At 47.3% G+C, this 21,238-nt stretch overlaps 2 protein-coding genes across 7 annotated transcripts in view; one reads left to right on the top strand and one right to left on the bottom strand.

Moving 5' to 3' along the window:
• The first annotated feature begins 310 nt into the window (after window positions 1-310).
• On the top strand, window positions 311-6,361 carry tlcd5b (TLC domain containing 5b). 2 transcript variants are annotated; one of them, XM_030437055.1, is made up of 3 exons: window positions 311-1,249; window positions 2,678-2,873; window positions 4,282-6,361. In XM_030437055.1, exons 2-3 carry the CDS (start codon window positions 2,684-2,686, stop codon window positions 4,809-4,811), a joined length of 720 nt encoding a protein of 239 aa, XP_030292915.1. In that variant the 5' UTR covers window positions 311-1,249; window positions 2,678-2,683; the 3' UTR covers window positions 4,812-6,361. The 2 variants fall into 2 exon arrangements, with proteins under 2 accessions (XP_030292915.1, XP_030292916.1); XM_030437056.1 differs by lacking the exon at window positions 311-1,249 and having other exon boundaries at window positions 2,452-2,873.
• arhgef12b (Rho guanine nucleotide exchange factor (GEF) 12b) overlaps window positions 6,026-21,238 on the bottom strand; it is a 45,252-nt gene continuing 30,039 nt past the window's right edge. For all 5 annotated transcript variants that reach the window (XM_030437044.1, XM_030437043.1, XM_030437042.1 and 2 more), the window contains exons 30-38: window positions 16,678-16,845; window positions 15,021-15,108; window positions 11,105-11,191; window positions 10,932-11,023; window positions 10,111-10,542; window positions 9,811-10,020; window positions 9,269-9,465; window positions 7,790-7,859; window positions 6,026-7,708 (exon numbers count right to left, since the gene is read on the bottom strand). In XM_030437044.1, the coding sequence (XP_030292904.1) occupies window positions 7,695-7,708; window positions 7,790-7,859; window positions 9,269-9,465; window positions 9,811-10,020; window positions 10,111-10,542; window positions 10,932-11,023; window positions 11,105-11,191; window positions 15,021-15,108; window positions 16,678-16,845 (1,358 nt within the window). In that variant the 3' untranslated portion in view covers window positions 6,026-7,694. The remainder of the gene's footprint in view (window positions 7,709-7,789; window positions 7,860-9,268; window positions 9,466-9,810; window positions 10,021-10,110; window positions 10,543-10,931; window positions 11,024-11,104; window positions 11,192-15,020; window positions 15,109-16,677; window positions 16,846-21,238) is intronic.

A 21,238-nucleotide genomic window follows, 5' to 3' on the forward strand; every position in this document is an offset into this window, starting at 1 on the left:
AGCCTCCTCAGGAAGTGAAGCCAGCTCAGGCCCTTCTTGTAGACTATCTCCATGTTTGTAGTCCACTCCAGTTTATTGTCCAGCACCACACCCAGGTATTTGAATGAATCCACAGCGTCTGTCCCACCAATGCAGACTGGAGAGGGCGGGGCTTGTTCCTCCTAAGTCCACCACCATCTCTTTCGTCTTCGCCACATTCAGCTGCAGGTGCTTTTTCCCACACCACTTTACAAAATTGCCAAACAGGTCTCTGAACTCAACCTCCCTCCCGCCCTCTACACGCCCCACAATGGCCATGTCATCAGAGAATTTCTGCAGATGACCCGACTCAGTGCTCAGTACTTAAAGTCTGCAGTGTAGGTGGTGAAGAGAAGACAGCACAGTTCCCTGAGAGGCGCCGATGTTGCTGATCAGACAGTCAGACACACAGTTCTGTAATCTCACGTACTGCCACCTGCCCATCAGGTAGTCATCGACCTGTGTGACGAGGGGAGAATCCACCTGCATGTTCTCCAGTTTGGCTTTCAGCAGTCTGGACTGGATGGTGCTGAAGGCGCTGGAGAAGTCAAAGAACTTGATGTGGGCCGAGGTGTTGGGTCTATCCAGGGAGGAGCAGGCTTCCTGCAGCAGGTAGAGGATTCCATCATCCCCCCCGACATGGAGCTGATATGTAAACTGAAGGGGTCCTGTGATGGGCTCACTGGGGGTCTGTGGTGTGCTAGAACTAGTCTCTCCAGGACCTTTATGATGTGAGAGGTCAGTGCTATCGGCCTGTAGTCATCCGTTCACGGGCACTGGAACGAGGCAGGATGTTTTCCAAAGCACTGGCACTCTCTGAAGGTGGAGCTGCTGGAGAACTCCACAGAGCTGCCTGGCTCAGGCCTCAGTCTACGATCAGTCTGGATGTGATCAGTAGAGTCTGTGCAGCCTGACAGCAGCAGGTGTATCTGTGCAGAGAGAAGGCTGTAATCCTTTAAGAGGATCAGGTCTGAGTCCAGGGGGAAGGGACACAAATCCACTAACTGTCTGCAGGACCTCAACATGGACGTCTGTTGTCTTCACACTCTCAACATGTGTCACTTTAAAATATGTTCAGATTAAAACGTCTTCATGGACCGAGCGCCGACGCCAGAGACGGAGGCCGAGGCTCAGATCGACCAGAGGAGCCGCTTCATACAAACTGAATCTGACCACAGCTGAGAGACAGGACGAGAGGACGAGAGGACGAGAGGAGACAGCAGGAGAGGAGGTGAGAGACAGGACGAGAGGACGAGAGGAGGCAGAAGACAGCAGGAGAGGAGGTGAGAGACAGGATGAGAGGAGGAGAGGAGGCAGGAGACAGCAGGAGAGGAGGTGAGAGACAGGACGAGAGGACGAGAGGAGGTGAGGAGGCAGGAGACAGCAGGAGAGGAGGTGAGAGACAGGAGGAGAGGACGAGAGGAGGTGAGGAGGCAGGAGACAGCAGGAGAGGAGGTGAGAGACAGGAGGAGAGGAGGAGAGGAGGTGAGAGACAGCAGGAGAGGAGGTGAGAGACAGGATGAGAGGAGGAGAGGAGGCAGGAGACAGCAGGAGAGGAGGTGAGAGACAGGACGAGAGGACGAGAGGAGGCAGGAGACAGCAGGAGAGGAGGTGAGAGACAGGATGAGAGGAGGAGAGGAGGCAGGAGACAGCAGGAGAGGAGGTGAGAGACAGGAGGAGAGGACGAGAGGAGGCAGGAGACAGCAGGAGAGGAGGTGAGAGACAGGAGGAGAGGAGGAGAGGAGGCAGGAGACAGCAGGAGAGGAGGTGAGAGACAGGACGAGAGGACGAGAGGAGGCAGGAGACAGCAGGAGAGGAGGTGAGAGACAGGACGAGAGGAGGAGAGGAGGCAGGAGACAGCAGGAGAGGAGGTGAGAGACAGGATGAGAGGAGGAGAGGAGGCAGGAGACAGCAGGAGAGGAGGTGAGAGACAGGAGGAGAGGACGAGAGGAGGCAGGAGACAGCAGGAGAGGAGGTGAGAGACAGGATGAGAGGAGGAGAGGAGGCAGGAGACAGCAGGAGAGGAGGTGAGAGACAGGACGAGAGGACGAGAGGAGGCAGGAGACAGCAGGAGAGGAGGTGAGAGACAGGACGAGAGGACGAGAGGAGGCAGGAGACAGCAGGAGAGGAGGTGAGAGACAGGATGAGAGGACGAGAGGAGGCAGGAGACAGCAGGAGAGGAGGTGAGAGACAGGAGGAGAGGAGGAGAGGAGGAGAGGAGGTGAGAGACAGGAGGAGGTGTCGTCCTGCAGCTTCCCCGTCTGCTCTCCTGAGCATCTCTCCTCTGAGGTCCAGCACATTACTACTACTATTTAAAGTGAGACAGTGATTAGTAATATTATATATTATATGTTTATGTTATATGCTATATATTATGTACTAAATATTAAATGTTATATATTATATGTTATATATTAGATATTACATATAAAACACTGCTTCACAAACATGACAGTCTGCTGCAGGTCATTAAATCAAAGTATCTATCGTGTGTCTTTTACACTGTGATGGTAAAATGTGTTTGAGTGACGACTCAACAGTAACGGGGAAGATAAAGTTTCTGTCTGTGAGCAGAACAGAACCGACCCAGTTTGTTTATAACATTTGCATTAAAGCTGTGTGTCTGACTGACTCTGTTCTGTAATCATATGTTTCACAGAGAGTCATGGCGGTCCTAGAGGTGTTCTGCAGCCTGATTGGCTGGTTCTGTCTCTACCTGTTGTTCTGTTGGACGTTCAGTCAGAGGTCACCTGAGTGGAACTGTCGGCTCGTCACTTTGTCTCACGGCGTCATCATCGTGCTGCTCACGGCGTACGTCGTCTTTATTGACGGACCGTGGCCGCTCACACACGCAGGTCAGACACACAAACACACAAAGAACTCTCCTGACCTCTGACCTCTGTCTCCTGACCTCTGTCTCCTGACCTCTGACCTCTGTCTCCTGACCTCTGTCTCCTGACCTCTGACCTCTGTCTCCTGACCTCTGACCTCTGACCTCTGTCTCCTGACCTCTGACCTCTGTCTCCTGACCTCTGTCTCCTGACCTCTGACCTCTGTCTCCTGACCTCTGTCTCCTGACCTCTGTCTCCTGACCTCTGACCTCTGTCTCCTGACCTCTGACCTCTGTCTCCTGACCTCTGTCTCCTTACCTCTGACCTCTGTCTCCTGACCTCTGTCTCCTGACCTCTGACCTCTGTCTCCTGACCTCTGACCTCTGTCTCCTGACCTCTGTCTCCTGACCTCTGACCTCTGTCTCCTGACCTCTGTCTCCTGACCTCTGTCCTCTGTCTCCTGACCTCTGTCTCCTGACCTCTGACCTCTGACCTCTGTCTCCTGACCTCTGACCTCTGACCTCTGTCTCCTGACCTCTGACCTCTGTCTCCTGACCTCTGTCTCCTGACCTCTGACCTCTGTCTCCTGACCTCTGTCTCCTGACCTCTGTCTCCTGACCTCTGACCTCTGTCTCCTGACCTCTGACCTCTGTCTCCTGACCTCTGTCTCCTGACCTCTGTCCTCTGTCTCCTGACCTCTGTCTCCTGACCTCTGACCTCTGACCTCTGTCTCCTGACCTCTGTCTCCTGACCTCTGACCTCTGTCTCCTGACCTCTGACCTCTGTCTCCTGACCTCTGTCTCCTGACCTCTGTCCTCTGTCTCCTGACCTCTGTCTCCTGACCTCTGACCTCTGACCTCTGTCTCCTGACCTCTGACCTCTGACCTCTGTCTCCTGACCTCTGTCTCCTGACCTCTGTCCTCTGTCTCCTGACCTCTGTCTCCTGACCTCTGACCTCTGTCTCCTGACCTCTGTCTCCTGACCTCTGACCTCTGTCTCCTGACCTCTGTCTCCTGACCTCTGTCCTCTGTCTCCTGACCTCTGTCTCCTGACCTCTGACCTCTGTCTCCTGACCTCTGACCTCTGTCTCCTGACCTCTGTCTCCTGACCTCTGACCTCTGTCTCCTGACCTCTGACCTCTGTCTCCTGACCTCTGTCTCCGGACCTCTGACCTCTGTCTCCTGACCTCTGTCTCCTGACCTCTGACCTCTGTCTCCTGACCTCTGACCTCTGTCTCCTGACCTCTGTCTCCTGACCTCTGACCTCTGTCTCCTGACCTCTGACCTCTGACCTCTGTCTCCTGACCTCTGACCTCTGTCTCCTGACCTCTGTCTCCTGACCTCTGACCTCTGTCTCCTGACCTCTGTCTCCTGACCTCTGACCTCTGTCTCCTGACCTCTGTCTCCTGACCTCTGACCTCTGTCTCCTGCAGGCTCAGAGAACACAGAGTTGCAGACATTGTCTCTCTGCGTGTGTCTTGGTTACTTCTTCTTCGACATGTGTTGGTGTGTGCGGCACCAAGCCGAGGGCCCCATCATGTTAGCCCACCACGCCGCGAGCATTGCAGGCATCCTGCTAGCTTTGCTGATGGGCGTATCGGGCTGCGAGACGTGCGGCGTGATCTTCGGCAGCGAGCTGACCAACCCCCTGCTGCAGACTCGCTGGTTCCTGCGTCAGCTGGGTCTTTACGACGGGCTGCTGGGAGACGCCGTCGACCTGACGTTCATCTTCCTGTTCGCTACTGTACGTGTGGGAGTGGGCTCTGCCATGTTTTACTGTGAGCTCACGTCTCCCAGAACCACGCTGATCATGAAGCTGGGCGGCGTGGTGATGTACGCCATCGCCTGGGTGTTCATGGTGGACATCGCTCGTTTTGGTTACAAGAAGAGTCGAGCTAAGTACCGACGGTGGAGCGAGAACCACAGACTGAAAGACACAGGACGTCCACACAAGACGGACTGATGCGTGGAGCCCGCCTGAGCGATCGATCATCACGTAAACTCACATACCGCAGCAGACGTGTGGTCAGAGTCTCTGCCTGTCAGATGTCTTCTTCTGGATGTCCAAATAGAAAACAGTTTGACACAGAATCTGCTGATGGACGTTAACGAACAACCAGATCAGCCGAATGAATGTTGTTGATCCACAGACTCGTTCAGTTCTGTTCAGTTTCTGATGCTGTGGTCGGGTTCAGACACAGCGTCAGGGAAACAGCTGCTTCTGTCTCCACAAACACAGCTGGACATGTCCTCACGTCTCGTTAATGATGTCCAGTGGTTTCATGTCCCAGATGTTGAAACACAGTCTTGAACAGTGGTCTGTGGCTCGGCAGCCGTCTCACCTCCTCCATGTTCTCATGGTGATTATATGAACGTCTGCGATGGCCTCACGGCTGACAGGACGCCTCACGGTGTCACAGTGCGTCTCCACCTCGAGCGCTCTGATAACTCATCTGGTCTCTGACGACTTCTACAACCAGGACGTTCAGCTGGAGCTGCTTGTTGGTCTTTTGTCCTGAAAGAGTGTTGAGACATGACGATGAGTCAGTTGAATGATCAGTCTTAATGAGTGTGTGACTGACGCTGCTGCCATCTTGTCTTCATGTCTCACCCACATCAGGAACAACAAACTGTCCTCGTAGCTGTCAACATCATCTGACCTCAGACCAGCAGACCTGTGTTCACTTATATCTGACATGGACGAGGTGGAGGAGAAGGTGGAGGAGGAGGTGCAGCTGCTGCCCTCTGCTGGTCAGAATCAGAATCTGTTGGTCTGAAGCGAGTTGAATCAGATCTGATGATTCAGGCTGAACTAAACCTACTGATGTTAATATTATATTACTAATATATTATGGATATGTTACTAACACGTGATGGATTGATGTCACTCTAACATTCAGCTACTCTTTGTGCTCACATCACATTGTTGTGTTGGTACTTTCATGCTAATGTTTCTCTTTAAGCTGTGGTTTTAGTTTGAGGTTGAAAGTGTGAAAGTGTCTGTCTCTTGTTTTCAGTGAGACCGGTCGTCACAGCGTCACATTTACCACTGTGAAACTGTGGGGAGCCCCAACTCATACAAAATGCCAATTTCTACGACGTGTTGCTTTAAGTGTGCTCATAGAAGAGTGTGAGCTGCAGACGCAGCAGCTTGAAGATGACATCACAGAACGACTGTTTCAGTGTTTCCTTCAGTTTATCATGTTAACAGGTTAATAACAACATCATCAAACTTTGATTAAACGATTAATATTAGTGTTGGTGCATCTTTGACTAGTTTGTGTTAAAACATGAAACAGAAGCTTTGATATACACTCAGAATGTACATTATAATTCTTTACATTAAAAACAGCCCACAACATCCTTTGTGTACATATATTCTGTCACGGTGCGTGAACACGGTCGTCAGAGGCAGGTGTTTGTACCTGGAGTGGAAACCAGGAACTGCTTCTAGTGTTTAAAGAAGTGAACGAGGTGAAGACTGAAGAGAATCATTTCACTCTGTTCATGTGTTGTGTCGTAGAAAAAGAATCGTTCTTCCAGCAGCAGTTTGTTTGCGACCGAACACAAAGAAGAGATTCAGATTCAGACTGAAGACTTTCATCACTGCTCACCAGTCTGTCTGTCTGTCTGTCTGTCTGTCTGTCTGTCTGTCTGTCTGTTTCTTACTGCCTACTGCCAAACTCCATTTGGAAAATGTCGATTTTAAAACCATGTGAAGGAGGTTCTGGGCTCTGCTCACAAATATAAGATGTCTTAATTTGTCTGAAATCTGTTGAAGTTCATACAGTCAGATCTGTTGTTTGTATATTATGTTACATTCAAGTGCTATAGGACATTTTAAAAGTCAGCTGCTGAACAGCATTTCAGTTTTGTGCTGTTCCATTCAAACAGAAACAAACAAAGTCAAAGTGTGAATGAACTTTATAAAAGGACTATTTTTCATTGTAAATCTGTTGTCATGATGTTCAGACTGTCTAAAACTTCTAATGCCTATTTTAAATTGATTTATTCAGGAGCTTGAAGTTAAACATGCATTGCGTTTTGAACTGTATCAGGACACAGTTAGCTTAGCTTAGCATAAAGACTGGAAGTAAAGGGAAAGAGCTAGCCTTTTAAAAAGCAGGTTATAAAAGGCATCTGAAGCCCACAATTAACATTAATTAACGTTAATGTACAGAAACATAAATGTGAAGACGCGTGTCATTTTACAGTTCTGTTTGTATTCTGATCAAACAAACAACCGTGTCAGTGGACTTTAAAGGTGCTGTCAGCTGTTACAGTGGTCAGGTTAGCCGTCTCTGCTCAGCTCCAGTTTTATGCTAAGCTAGGCTAAAGACAAATAAAGAACATAAAATATTTTTGGACTGTATGAATGGATTTTTCTGTGAGCGATGATGACACATGATCTGTGTGCTGAGAGGAGATCTACCAGCTGCTGCTAGAGAATGATGACGTGTGTTTGAGTGGGCTGAGCTGAACCAGAACCGCAGACTTTAATATGAAGCCAACAGCAGCGAGTCCTGAGGGAGACGATCCAGCTGCAGATGCTCACATGATGTCCTGTTCACTGTCTTCATGTCTTCATGTGTTTCTGCTGTGTGACCTCACAGTGTCTCCTCGCCATGTCTCCAGTGTTTCACATCATATTAATAATATTACAACAAAAAGTGAGTGAACGGCCCACAGCGCCTCTCTGAGCAGTCTTTATAGTGGGACAGTCCAGCTGATGATGAAAACATCGTCTGCTGACATCAAACTAACTCAGACATGAAGGTCCTGTCACTGGACGACGTCAGAGTTTAGTGTCGGTGGCTCTGACGCACAGACAGCAGGATGACCTTCATCACTGGATCCCGTCTGAAAGACACCACAAGGTTCAATCTTCACTGTGGAAGTAAACATGAAGGTGACAATGAATCTGAGAGGAGGTGAACTCACCGGTGTCGTCTGAGTCGGTGGGAGGGTCGCTATGTGTCAGTCGTAGCTCGTTGTACTTCATCTCCACCTCCTGAAACACACGAGGACATCATGTGACTGTGGTCCTCACACACAGCAACACCACCCTAACACTGCCTGTGGTCAAACCAAGCCACCACTAAAGTTCTGATCATTGCTGTAAACTAGGCTGGACCACATCTGGCCCGTCACAAGGCCTGATTCAGCTGCTCAGATATTTCTAGTGAAACACAAAATTAAAAATCATTTAAAGAAACTTATAACTGTTATCACTGTTCATGATGTCATCAAATGCTCTTTAAACAGAAGCATCCCTGATGGATGCCTTGCATCTAAACAATACAATATAATATAATACAAAACAATACAATATAATACAAAACATTACAATATAATACAAAACATTACAATATAATACAAAACATTACAATATAATACAAAACATTACAATATAATACAAAACAAGACAATATAATATCAGTCACAGACTGAAGATCTTTAGAATCACACTTCACACCAACATGATGGATCATCCTGGTGTCTTACTGTTGTGTTACTAAGTTTGGTCTGTGTTATCTTAAATGATGTTTTCTCTTATTGGCTGATGTTCTTTGTTAATTTTGAATTCCTTCTGACAGTTTAATTTGTGATATTGATGTCCTGAGACGCTGCGTCCTCCTTCAGGGACCTTCTACAACCAGTCCAGAAAGAAAAGTGGACCAAGTAGAAAACTCGGTCAAATGTTCTGGTTCAGTGGTGCTGAATCAGTTTGTAGTTTGCTGTGAGATAAATGTTGTGGACAGTAACAAGCTGGGATGGATCCTAAGAGAAATAAACCCATCGTCAGCATGTGAGCACGCCGTTCTTCACAGTAACTACCTGTTCAAACAGGATGCTTCCCTTTATAGCTGTCAGGTCGACCGCTCCTAGACAGCTGAGAGAAATGCTAAATGCCAGCGAACAAGAGTTCCAGGCTCAGGAGGCGAACGTGGACAGAACAGAATGATTTAAATCTTCTGTAATGTCACTAATCTGAGTGATTCTAACAGCATCTACGTGTTTTTACTGCTCGTCTTAATCTGAACACATTTTCTAGTAGTTTTACTGTATTTGTACTGTAGTTACACTATAGTGTAACTGTAGTTATGCTGTAGTTTGACTTTAGTTTTTCTGTAGTTATACTGTAGTTATACACTAGTTGACCTGTATTTGTACTGTAGTTGTTCTGTAGTTAGAGTACTATAATAACGCTCTGACAGCAGCATGTCGATGTTTATGTTCATGTGATGCTAAACGCTAAAACCCCAGAGTCCAGCATTTCCCAGCATTCACCACTGCTCAGCCACCATAAAACAAACCATTCTGTGCTGTTTTGTGTGGCTTTGTGCAGAAACATGCTCATCATGCTGAGCAGAGGAGGCAGTGTGTCTCCTTCTTTGTCTTTGTCTGTAACATTTCTACCTTCAGGTACGTCAGGTCGGCCTGCAGGAGGCGCAGGTGAGTCATCAGCTGCCTGCTGAGGTTGGGCCCTCTGCTGCCCCCCGACTGTGAGGAAGAGGACAGCAGCTTCCTCATGTCGATGTCACTTCCTGTTCCTCCATCGTCATCAGTGCTGCTCTCCTCAGAGCCTCCGCCCAAATCCAGAACCACGAAACCTCCTGATGGAGATGAAGAAGACACTTAAGGGGACAGTTCAACATTTTATTAAATGCAGTTTAGGTTCATGCCACAATCTCAAATCTGTCTGTTAGCTTAGCTTAGCACAAAGACTTGAAACAGGAGGAAAGAGTTAGCCTGGTTCTGTCCAGCAAGCAGCACCTCTAGAGATCATTTAGGATCTCGTTGTGCCTCGTTTGTGTAATCTGAATAAAAACTGTAAAAACGTACAGGTGGCTCCAGTGTCATGCTAAGCTAAGCTAAGCTAAGCTAAGCTAACTGGCTGCAGCCTTTACAGACAGACATTCCTTTACTCCTTCAGTGTAACAAACAGAGGGTTTCCTCACCATTGCGTTGGGGTGTCTCTGACAGCTCACTGTGTCCCATCTGAAGCTGAAGGTCGTCCCTGACCGGGCTCTCGTCAGACGCAGCTGAGGGCCGCTCAGGGCTCCTGGACGGCCGACGCTCAGGGGAGCCGCTCTGCCTGTTGTCCTCCCTGTCCTCCTCTGTCTCTCTACTCATCAGGTGGCTGAACAGAGCCTGCTTCAGCATGGACACTAGCACACAGACAGATGTGTTGTAGACGAGGCAGGTGAGATGGTGTGTTGGTGTGATGTGGTGGACTGAGCCTTTAATCTAAGACTTACATGTCCTGAGAGCCTCTTCGCCTTTAGAGGACAGACTGTCTATGAACACGTCCTGCTGGGACAGAGTCTCTGCCAGCTGCCCGTCCAGAAACGCCTCCAGCTCTGCTTCATCCACCTCTTCATCATCCTCCTCCTCCTGTCTGTCTGCTACACCTTCGTCCTCCTGTCTGTCTGCTACACCTTCGTCCTCCTGTCTGTCTGCTACACCTTCGTCCGCCTGTCTGTCTGCTACACCTTCTTCCGCCTGTCTGTCTGCTACACTTTCGTCCGCCTGTCTGTCTGCTACACCTTCGTCCGCCTGTCTGTCTGCTACACCTTCGTCCGCCTGTCTGTCTGCTTCACTTTCGTCCCCCTCGTCTTCTGATTTCAGGCCATCAAACGGGTTGAGACTGGGCGCAGTGTGACTGTCTGGAGAGGAGGTGACGTCTTTATCTGCGACGCATCGAGATTAAAAGTGTGGAAAAAACATTTAAAATCATATTTGAAGATTTTAATTGAAATATAAAATGTAAAGACTTCATGTAAAACTATTGAGGCTGTGACGTTTCTCACCTTCGCATTTATGAAGATATAAAGTTTGTTGAGTCGATGTTAAACTTGGACTCAGTGACACTGCTTATGATTAATATGATAAATCTGTATAATAATATTACATCTGTCTGTTTGTGTTGGACCATCAGTGAGAATCACAGATATTCAATCAGGACGATCAAAACAGGTGCAGCTGTGAATGTTGTGATTAATGTTTTTCTTGATCAATGACTTTAACGATGATCAGTCTGTTGTCTTGACTGACTGATGAATAAAGTCGATGACTGTACCTGACGGAGTGACGCCTCCTGCCGTCTCGCTGGGATCTTTGCTCGTCTTTGGTAAGCTGTGTTTGATGATGTCGATGGCGTCTCTCTCAGCGCTGAAACACACACTCGTTAGAAACAGGGTGTGTGTGTGTGTGTGTACGTGCGTGTGTGCGTGCGTGTGCGGTTACACTCACTCGGACGGCGTTGCAGCTGTGTGTGTGTGTGTGTGCTGAGGTTTGGCCTTCATGGCGTCGGCACACTGAGTGATGAGACGCTGCCACCTGGTGGACGACAGCAGGAAACAACAAGCACAAACACGTCTGCGTTTTTAGTCATTATTGATTATTGTGTCCTCATGAGTCATGTTTACTGTCCACTGCTGTCTTTGTCCCATCAGTATTCAGCACCTGTGTATTTAAGTACTGTCTCTTTATAGGTTGGTCTGTTCTTGTCCTCATGTCAGTCCTGGTCTTGTCTCTCCAGGTCTTGCCTGTTCAGGGGCCTCATTTAGAAACATTGCGTACGCATAAAAGAAGGCGTACGCAACTCTCTATGCACACCATGGGATTTATAAAAAAAAGAACTTGTCGGGAAAATATGCGGTCCTCCACGCCAACTCTGACCCATGCGTACGCTCATAACTGGGGTAAGGAGAAACTGCGCCACTGATGGCAGAAGAAAGAAACGGGAGAAACTGTGAAACTGATACTGATCATGTAAAATAAATAGTAGTATTACCTCTCATGAACAGTTTATTTGCAAGAAATAGATAAAAAAAAAAAAAGACTATTTCTACAATGAATAAACAAACATACTCCCTGGAGTGCACACAGGAAACATATGATTTAGAACAATAGTAAGACAACAGAAGGGCAAATTAACCCTTATGTTTAATTTATTAATATCCTATATCATATAAACCAGGGGTCCCCAACCACCAGGCCGCAGACCGGTACCGGTATTTCCGTTATATTGACGATCATACTTGGAAAGTTGTTTTATTTTGAAAAAACGGATTCTCTTTTAACAACATCCTCCTGTTCCTGTTGCGCGCTTGACACGTACCCGTTTCATTCACGGTTTACCCTAAAAAATAAGCCCTCAAGCTAGCTAAAATGAGTGTAACGTCTTCGGAGAGCTACTTTGCAAAGAAAAAAGGAATTATGATGGGACGGAAGAAGAGGGAGATGGACAACTGTCTTCAAGTTGGCTGATAAAGTGGCTGAACTGCAGCTGCTGGGACGGCGAGTTGACAACTGCTGGAGATTTACGCGTAATCACACGTGCCCCACCCCCACATGAAACCGGTCCATGCTGCAAAAAAGGTTGGGGACCACTGATATCGACCATTTCGTTTCATCTCCGTTTTCGATGCATAACGCATAAAACACTTTGTAACTGTGTTTTGTTGCCATACAAATAAAGACTATAATTATCTTATGATGTTAGTCTGAAGGACTGTTAGTCAATCAGGGTAATTCTCACCCGTGTAGCAGATATTACCTAATAGATGGTATATAAAGGCATGTATTCACAATGCGTTATGGCGCACAACGGCTGCTTTGGCACTGTTGGAGGATGTGGCAAACGGAAGGATACGGAGGGAGCAGAACTTCAGAGACCAGCAAGATCCACTGGCCAACAGTGACGAGTGGCTGATGAGCCGTTTCCGACTCCCATGGCTGTCCTCTTGGATCTATGTGCAGTATTGGGCCCAGCGTTAGAGAGGAGCACCCGCAGAAACCACGCCAGCCAGTCCCGCTTCAAGTGCTCACAACACTCGGGTACTTGCGCAATTTGCAGCAATGTCCGGTTTCCCAAATGTAATCGGTGCCACCAACTGCACTCATGTTGCTATAAGAGCACAGAGTAAGAATGAATTGGGCCGGGTTCAGTGTCCCCCCTCCGGTTGACCCGTTCCCCCGCCCGTGGCACAGACACTCTGCCTGTGTGACGCCAGGTGCTTTTTTGCTTCCACTTTTATGTCTGACCACTTTTTTTTCACTTCGGCTACACTCCGCACTGTTTTATAAATCAGGATATTTTTGTGCGTAAGCACTTTCTGTGTTTCGTGTGTACGCCACCTTTTGACATCAATCCTACACACAGTTTTATAAATGAGACCCCTGGTCTTGTCTCTCCTGGTCTTGTCTCTCCTGGCCTTGTCTCTCCTGGTCTTGTCTGACCTGGTCTTGTCTCTCCTGGTCTTGTCAGTCCTGGTCTTGTCTCTCCTGGTCTTGTCAGTCCTGGTCTTGTCTGACCTGGTCTTGTCAGTCCTGGTCTTGTCTCTCCTGGTCTTGTCTGACCTGGTCTTGTCTCTCCTGGTCTTGTCAGTCCTGGTCTTGTCTCTCCTGGTCTTGTCTGACCTGGTCTTGTCTCTCCTGGTCTTGTCTGACCTGGTCTTGTCTGACCTGGTCTTGTCTGACCTGGTCTTGTCAGTCCTGGTCTTGTCAGTCCTGGTCTTGTCTCTCCTGGTCTTGTCTGACCTGGTCTTGTCAGTCCTGGTCTTGTCTCTCCTGGTCTTGTCAGTCCTGGTCTTGTCTCTCCTGGTCTTGTCAGTCCTGGTCTTGTCTGACCTGGTCTTGTCAGTCCTGGTCTTGTCTCTCCTGGTCTTGTCTGACCTGGTCTTGTCTCTCCTGGTCTTGTCAGTCCTGGTCTTGTCTCTCCTGGTCTTGTCTCTCCTGGTCTTGTCAGTCCTGGTCTTGTCAGTCCTGGTCTTGTCTGACCTGGTCTTGTCAGTCCTGGTCTTGTCTCTCCTGGTCTTGTCTCTCCTGGTCTTGTCAGTCCTGGTCTTGTCTCTCCTGGTCTTGTCAGTCCTGGTCTTGTCAGTCCTGGTCTTGTCTCTCCTGGTCTTGTCTGACCTAGTCTTGTCTGACCTGGTCTTGTCTCTCCTGGTCTTGTCTCTCCTGGTCTTGTCAGTCCTGGTCTTGTCTCTCCTGGTCTTGTCAGTCCTGGTCTTGTCAGTCCTGGTCTTGTCTCTCCTGGTCTTGTCTGACCTAGTCTTGTCTCTCCTGGTCTTGTCTGACCTAGTCTTGTCTGACCTGGTCTTGTCAGTCCTGGTCTTGTCTCTCCTGGTCTTGTCAGTCCTGGTCTTGTCAGTCCTGGTCTTGTCTCTCCTGGTCTTGTCTGACCTAGTCTTGTCTGACCTGGTCTTGTCAGTTCTGGTCTTGTCTCTCCTGGTCTTGTCTGACCTGGTCTTGTCTCTCCTGGTCTTGTCTCTTCTGGTCTTGTCAGTCCTGGTCTTGTCTCTCCTGGTCTTATCTGACCTGGTCTTGTCTCTCCTGGTCTTGTCTCTCCTGGTCTTGTCTGACCAAGTCTTGTCTGACCTGGTCTTGTCTCTCCTGGTCTTGTCTCTCCTGGTCTTGTCTGACCTGGTCTTGTCTGACCTGGTCTTGTCTCTCCTGGTCTTGCCTGACCTAGTCTTGTCTGACCTGGTCTTGTCAGTCCTGGTCTTGTCTCTCCTGGTCTTGTCTGACCTGGTCTTGTCTCTCCTGGTCTTGTCTGACCTAGTCTTGTCTGACCTGGTCTTGTCTGACCTGGTCTTGTCTGACCTGGTCTTGTCTCTCCTGGTCTTGTCTGACCTGGTCTTGTCTGACCTGGTCTTGTCAGTCCTGGTCTTGTCTCTCCTGGTCTTGTCTGACCTGGTCTTGTCTCTCCTGGTCTTGTCTCTCCTGGTCTTGTCTGACCTGGTCTTGTCTCTCCTGGTCTTGTCTCTCCTGGTCTTGTCTGACCTGGTCTTGTCTGACCTAGTCTTGTCTGACCTGGTCTTGTCAGTCCTGGTCTTGTCTCTCCTGGTCTTGTCTCTCCTGGTCTTGTCTGACCTGGTCTTGTCTCTCCTGGTCTTGTCTCTCCTGGTCTTGTCTGACCTGGTCTTGTCTCTCCTGGTCTTGTCTGACCTAGTCTTGTCTGACCTGGTCTTGTCTCTCCTGGTCTTGTCTGACCTGGTCTTGTCTCTCCTGGTCTTGTCAGTCCTGGCCTTGTCTCTCCTGTTGTCCTGGACTACAGCTTCTCATCCCTACATCCTGGTTTCTGTCTTGTTGCAGTGTAACAGCTGACGGTGTGTCAGAAGCTGACCTCTGAGCTGAGGTCAGTTTACTGTGCGTCACTTACGTCCTCTGGTCGGAGACCGTCTGAGCCATCAGCTCGTAGATCTGAGCCCCGTTTTCTGACATGGACAGCACGAAGAACGACTTGTTGTCTGTAACGTGACATCACATATACACACACACAACTTCATACACACTGTACACACAGGAAGCAATGAACACAAACAGTAACGCTGTGATCTCTGCAGCAGGAAGTGTCCTCAGGGACAAGGACCTGCAGAGGAGCACGGTCTAAAGGTCTTTCCAGAAGTCCAGGATCTTCAGATTCTGCTTCTTATTCTTCTGATTGGTTAAAATATTATCATCTTAAAAGTTTTTAAAAACACACAACAGATTGACCGACGACATCGTTGTGTGAAGATGCTGTCACTGTTTCAAACATCACGACAGGTTTAAAGAACTTTTTAGTTCCCTGAGAAGTGAGAAGGCAGCGGACCAGGAGCCACGTCAGCATCTCTGTGAGGCTGGTACAGGAAACGCTTTGAGCTAAATGCTATTATATCAACATGCTAACTTGCTCACAATAGCAATGCTAACATGTTAGCTAGCATGTTAGCATTGTAAATGTCACGCTCACCATCCTGTTCTCTCTGCAGGTCTCTGGTCGTAAACACAGTAAAGTTCTAACGTCAGGATGTCTTGCGCTGTTCTATGTAAGGGATAATGCCCGACGAGGTGTCCATAAACAGAAGTTAATGGACGACGCGGAGGCCTAAGAACCGTCTGACGCGCAGCGGAGGACGGTTGCCTCCGCGAAGTCCATTAACTCCTGTTTATGGACACCTCGAAGGGCTTTATCCCGCTTATACCATGGTCACTTGCCAAAGAAAAGAAATTCGGACTATTAATTTACATTTTCATGCGTTTTACAATCAAAATATAAAGTTTTTCACAAGCCATAACTTAGTTTCCCTGGTAACGCCTGAGGGTTTGACTAATACCTGGAACACTCATTAATCTCCCGTAAGATTCTTATGCAACGGAAGCGTTGTTCACTCCTCCAGTAAATAGGGCGGATCATAGATACGACTTGGCAACGGGAGATACTCTAGTCCGCTCAGCGATAAGCCAGCAAGCTAACGCTATGCTAGCAAGATTCAAAGTCAATAACATTGCATACGGTTGACAAACAGTAAATATAAGTATGCTAGCTAACACGATTAGCTAACTAACCAGTCATGTCATTGTCCCCAAATCAATAGCAAGATTTTCACGAACAAATGACCGGCCGTGTGTAACGTTACTGTGGCCGCAGCCTGAAGTAGAGAGTTGAAAAGCGTATTCGCGTAGCAGTAAGTTTAGAGGGGAAGTGAACTTTCTGCAGCTTGTGTGTTACAGTCGCCACCCTGTGGTGTTCAGAGGATAAGACACTGAAGGACTGACGGACTGAACTCAGTGCTGGAAATAAAATATTAAGATTTGATACGCCAGCTAGCGCATTAATTTACAGCGGTGAACAGTCAATTTGACTGGAACTACTTAGTAGGTGTCCATATATCAGGGGTTAATGGACACCCTGCAGCCAATCAGAATCGAGTATTCCCCCAGACCATGGTATAAGATCAGTTAATGGATCACAGTGTTGTTAACTTCACTCAGCAGGTGCATGAATGTGTTCATGGGTTACGTATAAACTCAAACTGTGTGTGAGTCGTCCTCACCTGTGGCCACAGGACGGACCAGGACCGTGTTCAACTTGATGACGGGGCTGAAGGTGTGTTTGCTGTCGGCGGCACTCGCCATGTTCTTCCCGTGAAACTTGAGGACGAGACGCTCGTCTTGTTTCTGCAGTAACACCAAGATGTCCTCCAGCAGGATGGTGTAGAGCTCTGAGACGACACGCACCGTCAGCTACACCCGTCTGTGTTTATATAGTAGGCTACACCCGTCTGTGTTTATATAGTAGGCTACACCCATCTGTGTTTATATAGTCAGCTACACCTGTCTGTGTTTATATACAGTCAGCTACACCCGTCTGTGTTTATATACAGTCAGCTACACCCGTCTGTGTTTATACAGTCAGCTACACCCGTCTGTGTTTATACAGTCAGCTACACCTGTCTGTGTTTATATACAGTCAGCTACACCCGTCTGTGTTTATATAGTCAGCTACACCTGTCTGTGTTTATATACAGTCAGCTACACCCGTCTGTGTTCATATACAGTCAGCTACACCCGTCTGTGTTTATATACAGTCAGCTACACCCGTCTGTGTTTATATAGTCAGCTACACCCGTCTGTGTTTATATACAGTCAGCTACACCCGTCTGTGTTTATATACAGTCAGCTACACCCGTCTGTGTTTATATACAGTCAGCTACACCCGTCTGTGTTAATATAGTCAGCTACACCCGTCTGTGTTTATATAGTCAGCTTCACCTGTCTGTGTTTATATACAGTCAGCTACACCCGTCTGTGTTTATATACAGTCAGCTACACCCGTCTGTGTTCATATACAGTCAGCTACACCCGTCTGTGTTTATATAGTCAGCTACACCTGTCTGTGTTTATATACAGTCAGCTACACCCGTCTGTGTTCATATACAGTCAGCTACACCCGTCTGTGTTTATATACAGTCAGCTACACCCGTCTGTGTTTATATAGTCAGCTACACCCGTCTGTGTTTATATACAGTCAGCTACACCCGTCTGTGTTTATATACAGTCAGCTACACCCGTCTGTGTTTATATACAGTCAGCTACACCCGTCTGTGTTTATATACAGTCAGCTACACCCGTCTGTGTTAATATAGTCAGCTACACCCGTCTGTGTTTATATAGTCAGCTTCACCTGTCTGTGTTTATATACAGTCAGCTACACCCGTCTGTGTTTATATACAGTCAGCTACACCCGTCTGTGTTCATATACAGTCAGCTACACCCGTCTGTGTTTATATACAGTCAGCTACACCCGTCTGTGTTCATATACAGTCAGCTACACCCGTCTGTGTTTATATACAGTCAGCTACACCCGTCTGTGTTTATATACAGTCAGCTACACCCGTCTGTGTTTATATAGTCAGCTTCACCTGTCTGTGTTTATATACAGTCAGCTACACCCGTCTGTGTTTATATATAGTCAGCTACACCCGTCTGTGTTTATATACAGTCAGCTACACCCGTCTGTTTATACAGTCAGCTACACCTGTCTGTGTTTATATACAGTCAGCTACACCCGTCTGTGTTTATATAGTCAGCTACACCCGTCTGTGTTTATATACAGTCAGCTACACCCGTCTATGTTTATATGGTCAGCTACACCCGTCTGTGTTTATATACAGTCAGCTACACCCGTCTGTTTATACAGTCAGCCTTCCAACTGTCCTGTGTTTATATACAGTCAGCTACACCCGTCTGTGTTTATATACCAGTTCAGCTACACCCGTTCTGTGTTTATATAGTCAGCTACACCCGTCTGTGTTTAGATACAGTCAAGCTACAACCCGTCTTGGTTTCTAATAGTCCGCTAACAAGTCTGTGTAATACAGTCAGCTACACCCGTCTGTGTTTATACAATCAGCTACACCCGTCTGTGTTTATATATAGTCAGCTACACCCGTCTGTGTTTATATAGTCAGCTACACCTGTCTGTGTTTATACAGTCAGCTACACCTGTCTGTGTTTATATATAGTCAGCTACACCCGTCTGTGTTTATATACAGTCAGCTTCACCCGTCTGTGTTTATATACAGTCAGCTACACCCGTCTGTGTTTATATACAGTCAGCTTCACCCGTCTGTGTTTATATACAGTCAGCTACACCCGTCTGTGTTTATACAGTCAGCTACACCTGTCTCTGTTTATATACAGCCAGCTACACCCGTCTGTGTTTATACAGTCAGCTACACCTGTCTGTGTTTATATACAGTCAGCTACACCCGTCTGTGTTTGTATACAGTCAGCTACACCTGTCTGTGTTTATATACAGTCAGCTACACCCGTCTGTGTTTATATACAGTCAGCTTCACCCGTCTGTGTTTGTATACAGTCAGCTACACCCGTCTGTGTTTATATACAAGTCAGCTACACCCGTCTGTGTTTATATAGTCAGCTACACCTGTCTGTGTTTATGTACAGTCAGCTACACCCGTCTGTGTTTATATACAGTCAGCTAAACCCGTCTGTGTTTATATACAGTCAGCTACACCCGTCTGTGTTTATATACAGTCAGCTACACCCGTCTGTGTTTATATAGTCAGCTACACCTGTCTGTGTTTATATATAGTCAGCTACACCTGTCTGTGTTTATATACAGTCAGCTACACCCGTCTGTTTATACAGTCAGCTACACCCGTCTGTGTTTATATAGTCAGCTACACCCGTCTGTGTTTATATACAGTCAGCTACACCCGTCTGTGTTTATATACAGTCAGCTACACCCGTCTGTTTATACAGTCAGCTACACCTGTCTGTGTTTATATACAGTCAGCTACACCCGTCTGTGTTTATATACAGTCAGCTAGACCCGTCTGTGTTTATATATCGTCAGCTACACCCGTCTGTGTTTATACAGTCAGCTACACCCGTCTGTATTTATATACAGTCAGCTACACCCGTCTGTGTTTATATACAGTCAGCTACACCCGTCTGTGTTTATATACAGTCAGCTACACCTGTCTGTGTTTATGTTGTCAGCTACACCCGTCTGTGTTTATATACAGTCAGCTACACCTGTCTGTGTTTATATACAGTCAGCTACACCCGTCTGTGTTTATATACAGTCAGCTACACCCGTCTGTGTTTATATACAGTCATCTTCACCCGTCTGTGTTTATATACAGTCAGCTACACCCGTCTGTGTTTATATACAGTCAGCTACACCCGTCTGTGTTTATATAGTCAGCTACACCTGTCTGTGTTTATATAGTCAGCTACACCCGTCTGTGTTATATACAGTCAGCTACACCCGTCTGTGTTTATATAGTCAGCTACACCCGTCTGTGTTTATATACAGTCAGCTACACCCGTCTGTGTTTATATAGTCAGCTACACCTGTCTGTGTTTATATAGTCAGCTACACCCGTCTGTGTTTATATACAGTCAGCTACACCCGTCTGTGTTTATATAGTCAGCTACACCCGTCTGTGTTTATATAGTCAGCTACACCCGTCTGTGTTTATATACAGTCAGCTACACCCGTCTGTGTTTATATAGTCAGCTACACCTGTCTGTGTTTATATACAGTCAGCTACACCCGTCTGTGTTTATATAGTCAGCTACACCCGTCTGTGTTTATACAATCAGCTACACCCGTCTGTGTTTATATACAGTCAGCTACACCTCTCTGTGTTTATATATAGTCAGCTACACCCGTCTGTGTTTATATAGTCAGCTACACCCGTCTGTCTTTATATACAGTCAGCTACTCCCGTCTGTGTTTATATACAGTCAGCTACACCCGTCTGTGTTTATATATCGTCAGCTACACCCGTCTGTGTTTATACAGTCAGCTACACCCGTCTGTGTTTATATACAGTCAGCTACACCCGTCTGTGTTTATATACAGTCAGCTACACCCGTCTGTGTTTATATACAGTCAGCTACACCTGTCTGTGTTTATGTTGTCAGCTACACCCGTCTGTGTTTATATACAGTCAGCTACACCCGTCTGTGTTTATATACAGTCAGCTACACCCGTCTGTTTATACAGTCAGCTACACCCGTCTGTGTTTATGTTGTCAGCTACACCCGTCTGTGTTTATATACAGTCAGCTACACCCGTCTGTGTTATATACCAGTCAGCTTACACCCGTCTGTTTATACAGTCAGCTACACCTGTCTGTGTTTATGTTTGTCAGCTACAACCCGTCTGTGTTTATATAGTCAGCTACACCCGTCTGTGTTTATATACAGTCAGCTACACCCGTATGTGTTTATATACAGTAAGCTACACCCGTCTGTGTTTATATACAGTCAGCTACACCCGTCTGTGTTTATACAGTCAGCTACACCCGTCTGTGTTTATACAGTCAGCTACACCCGTCTGTGTTTATACAGTCAGCTACACCCGTCTGTGTTTATATACAGTCAGCTACATCCGTCTGTGTTTATACAGTCAGCTACACCCGTCTGTGTTTATACAGTCAGCTACACCCGTCTGTGTTTATACAGTCAGCTACACCCGTCTGTGTTTATACAGTCAGCTACACCCGTCTGTGTTTATATTCAGTAGATATGGAGGTTGCTGCTTTAAACACTGAAATCTGACTCTGTGTGTGTGTG

This window comes from Sparus aurata, chromosome 13 (genome assembly GCF_900880675.1).
Source record: "Sparus aurata chromosome 13, fSpaAur1.1, whole genome shotgun sequence".
Lineage (NCBI taxonomy): Eukaryota > Metazoa > Chordata > Actinopteri > Spariformes > Sparidae > Sparus > Sparus aurata.

Excerpts from the sequence above, each read along its gene's own strand:
- tlcd5b (XM_030437055.1), top strand. The coding sequence starts at position 2,684 with ATGGCGGTCCTAGAGGTGTTCTGCAGCCTGATTGGCTGGTTCTGTCTC. Across the intron at positions 2,874-4,281 it reads GTGGCCGCTCACACACGCAG|GCTCAGAGAACACAGAGTTG; the intron begins GTCAGACACACA and ends TGTCTCCTGCAG.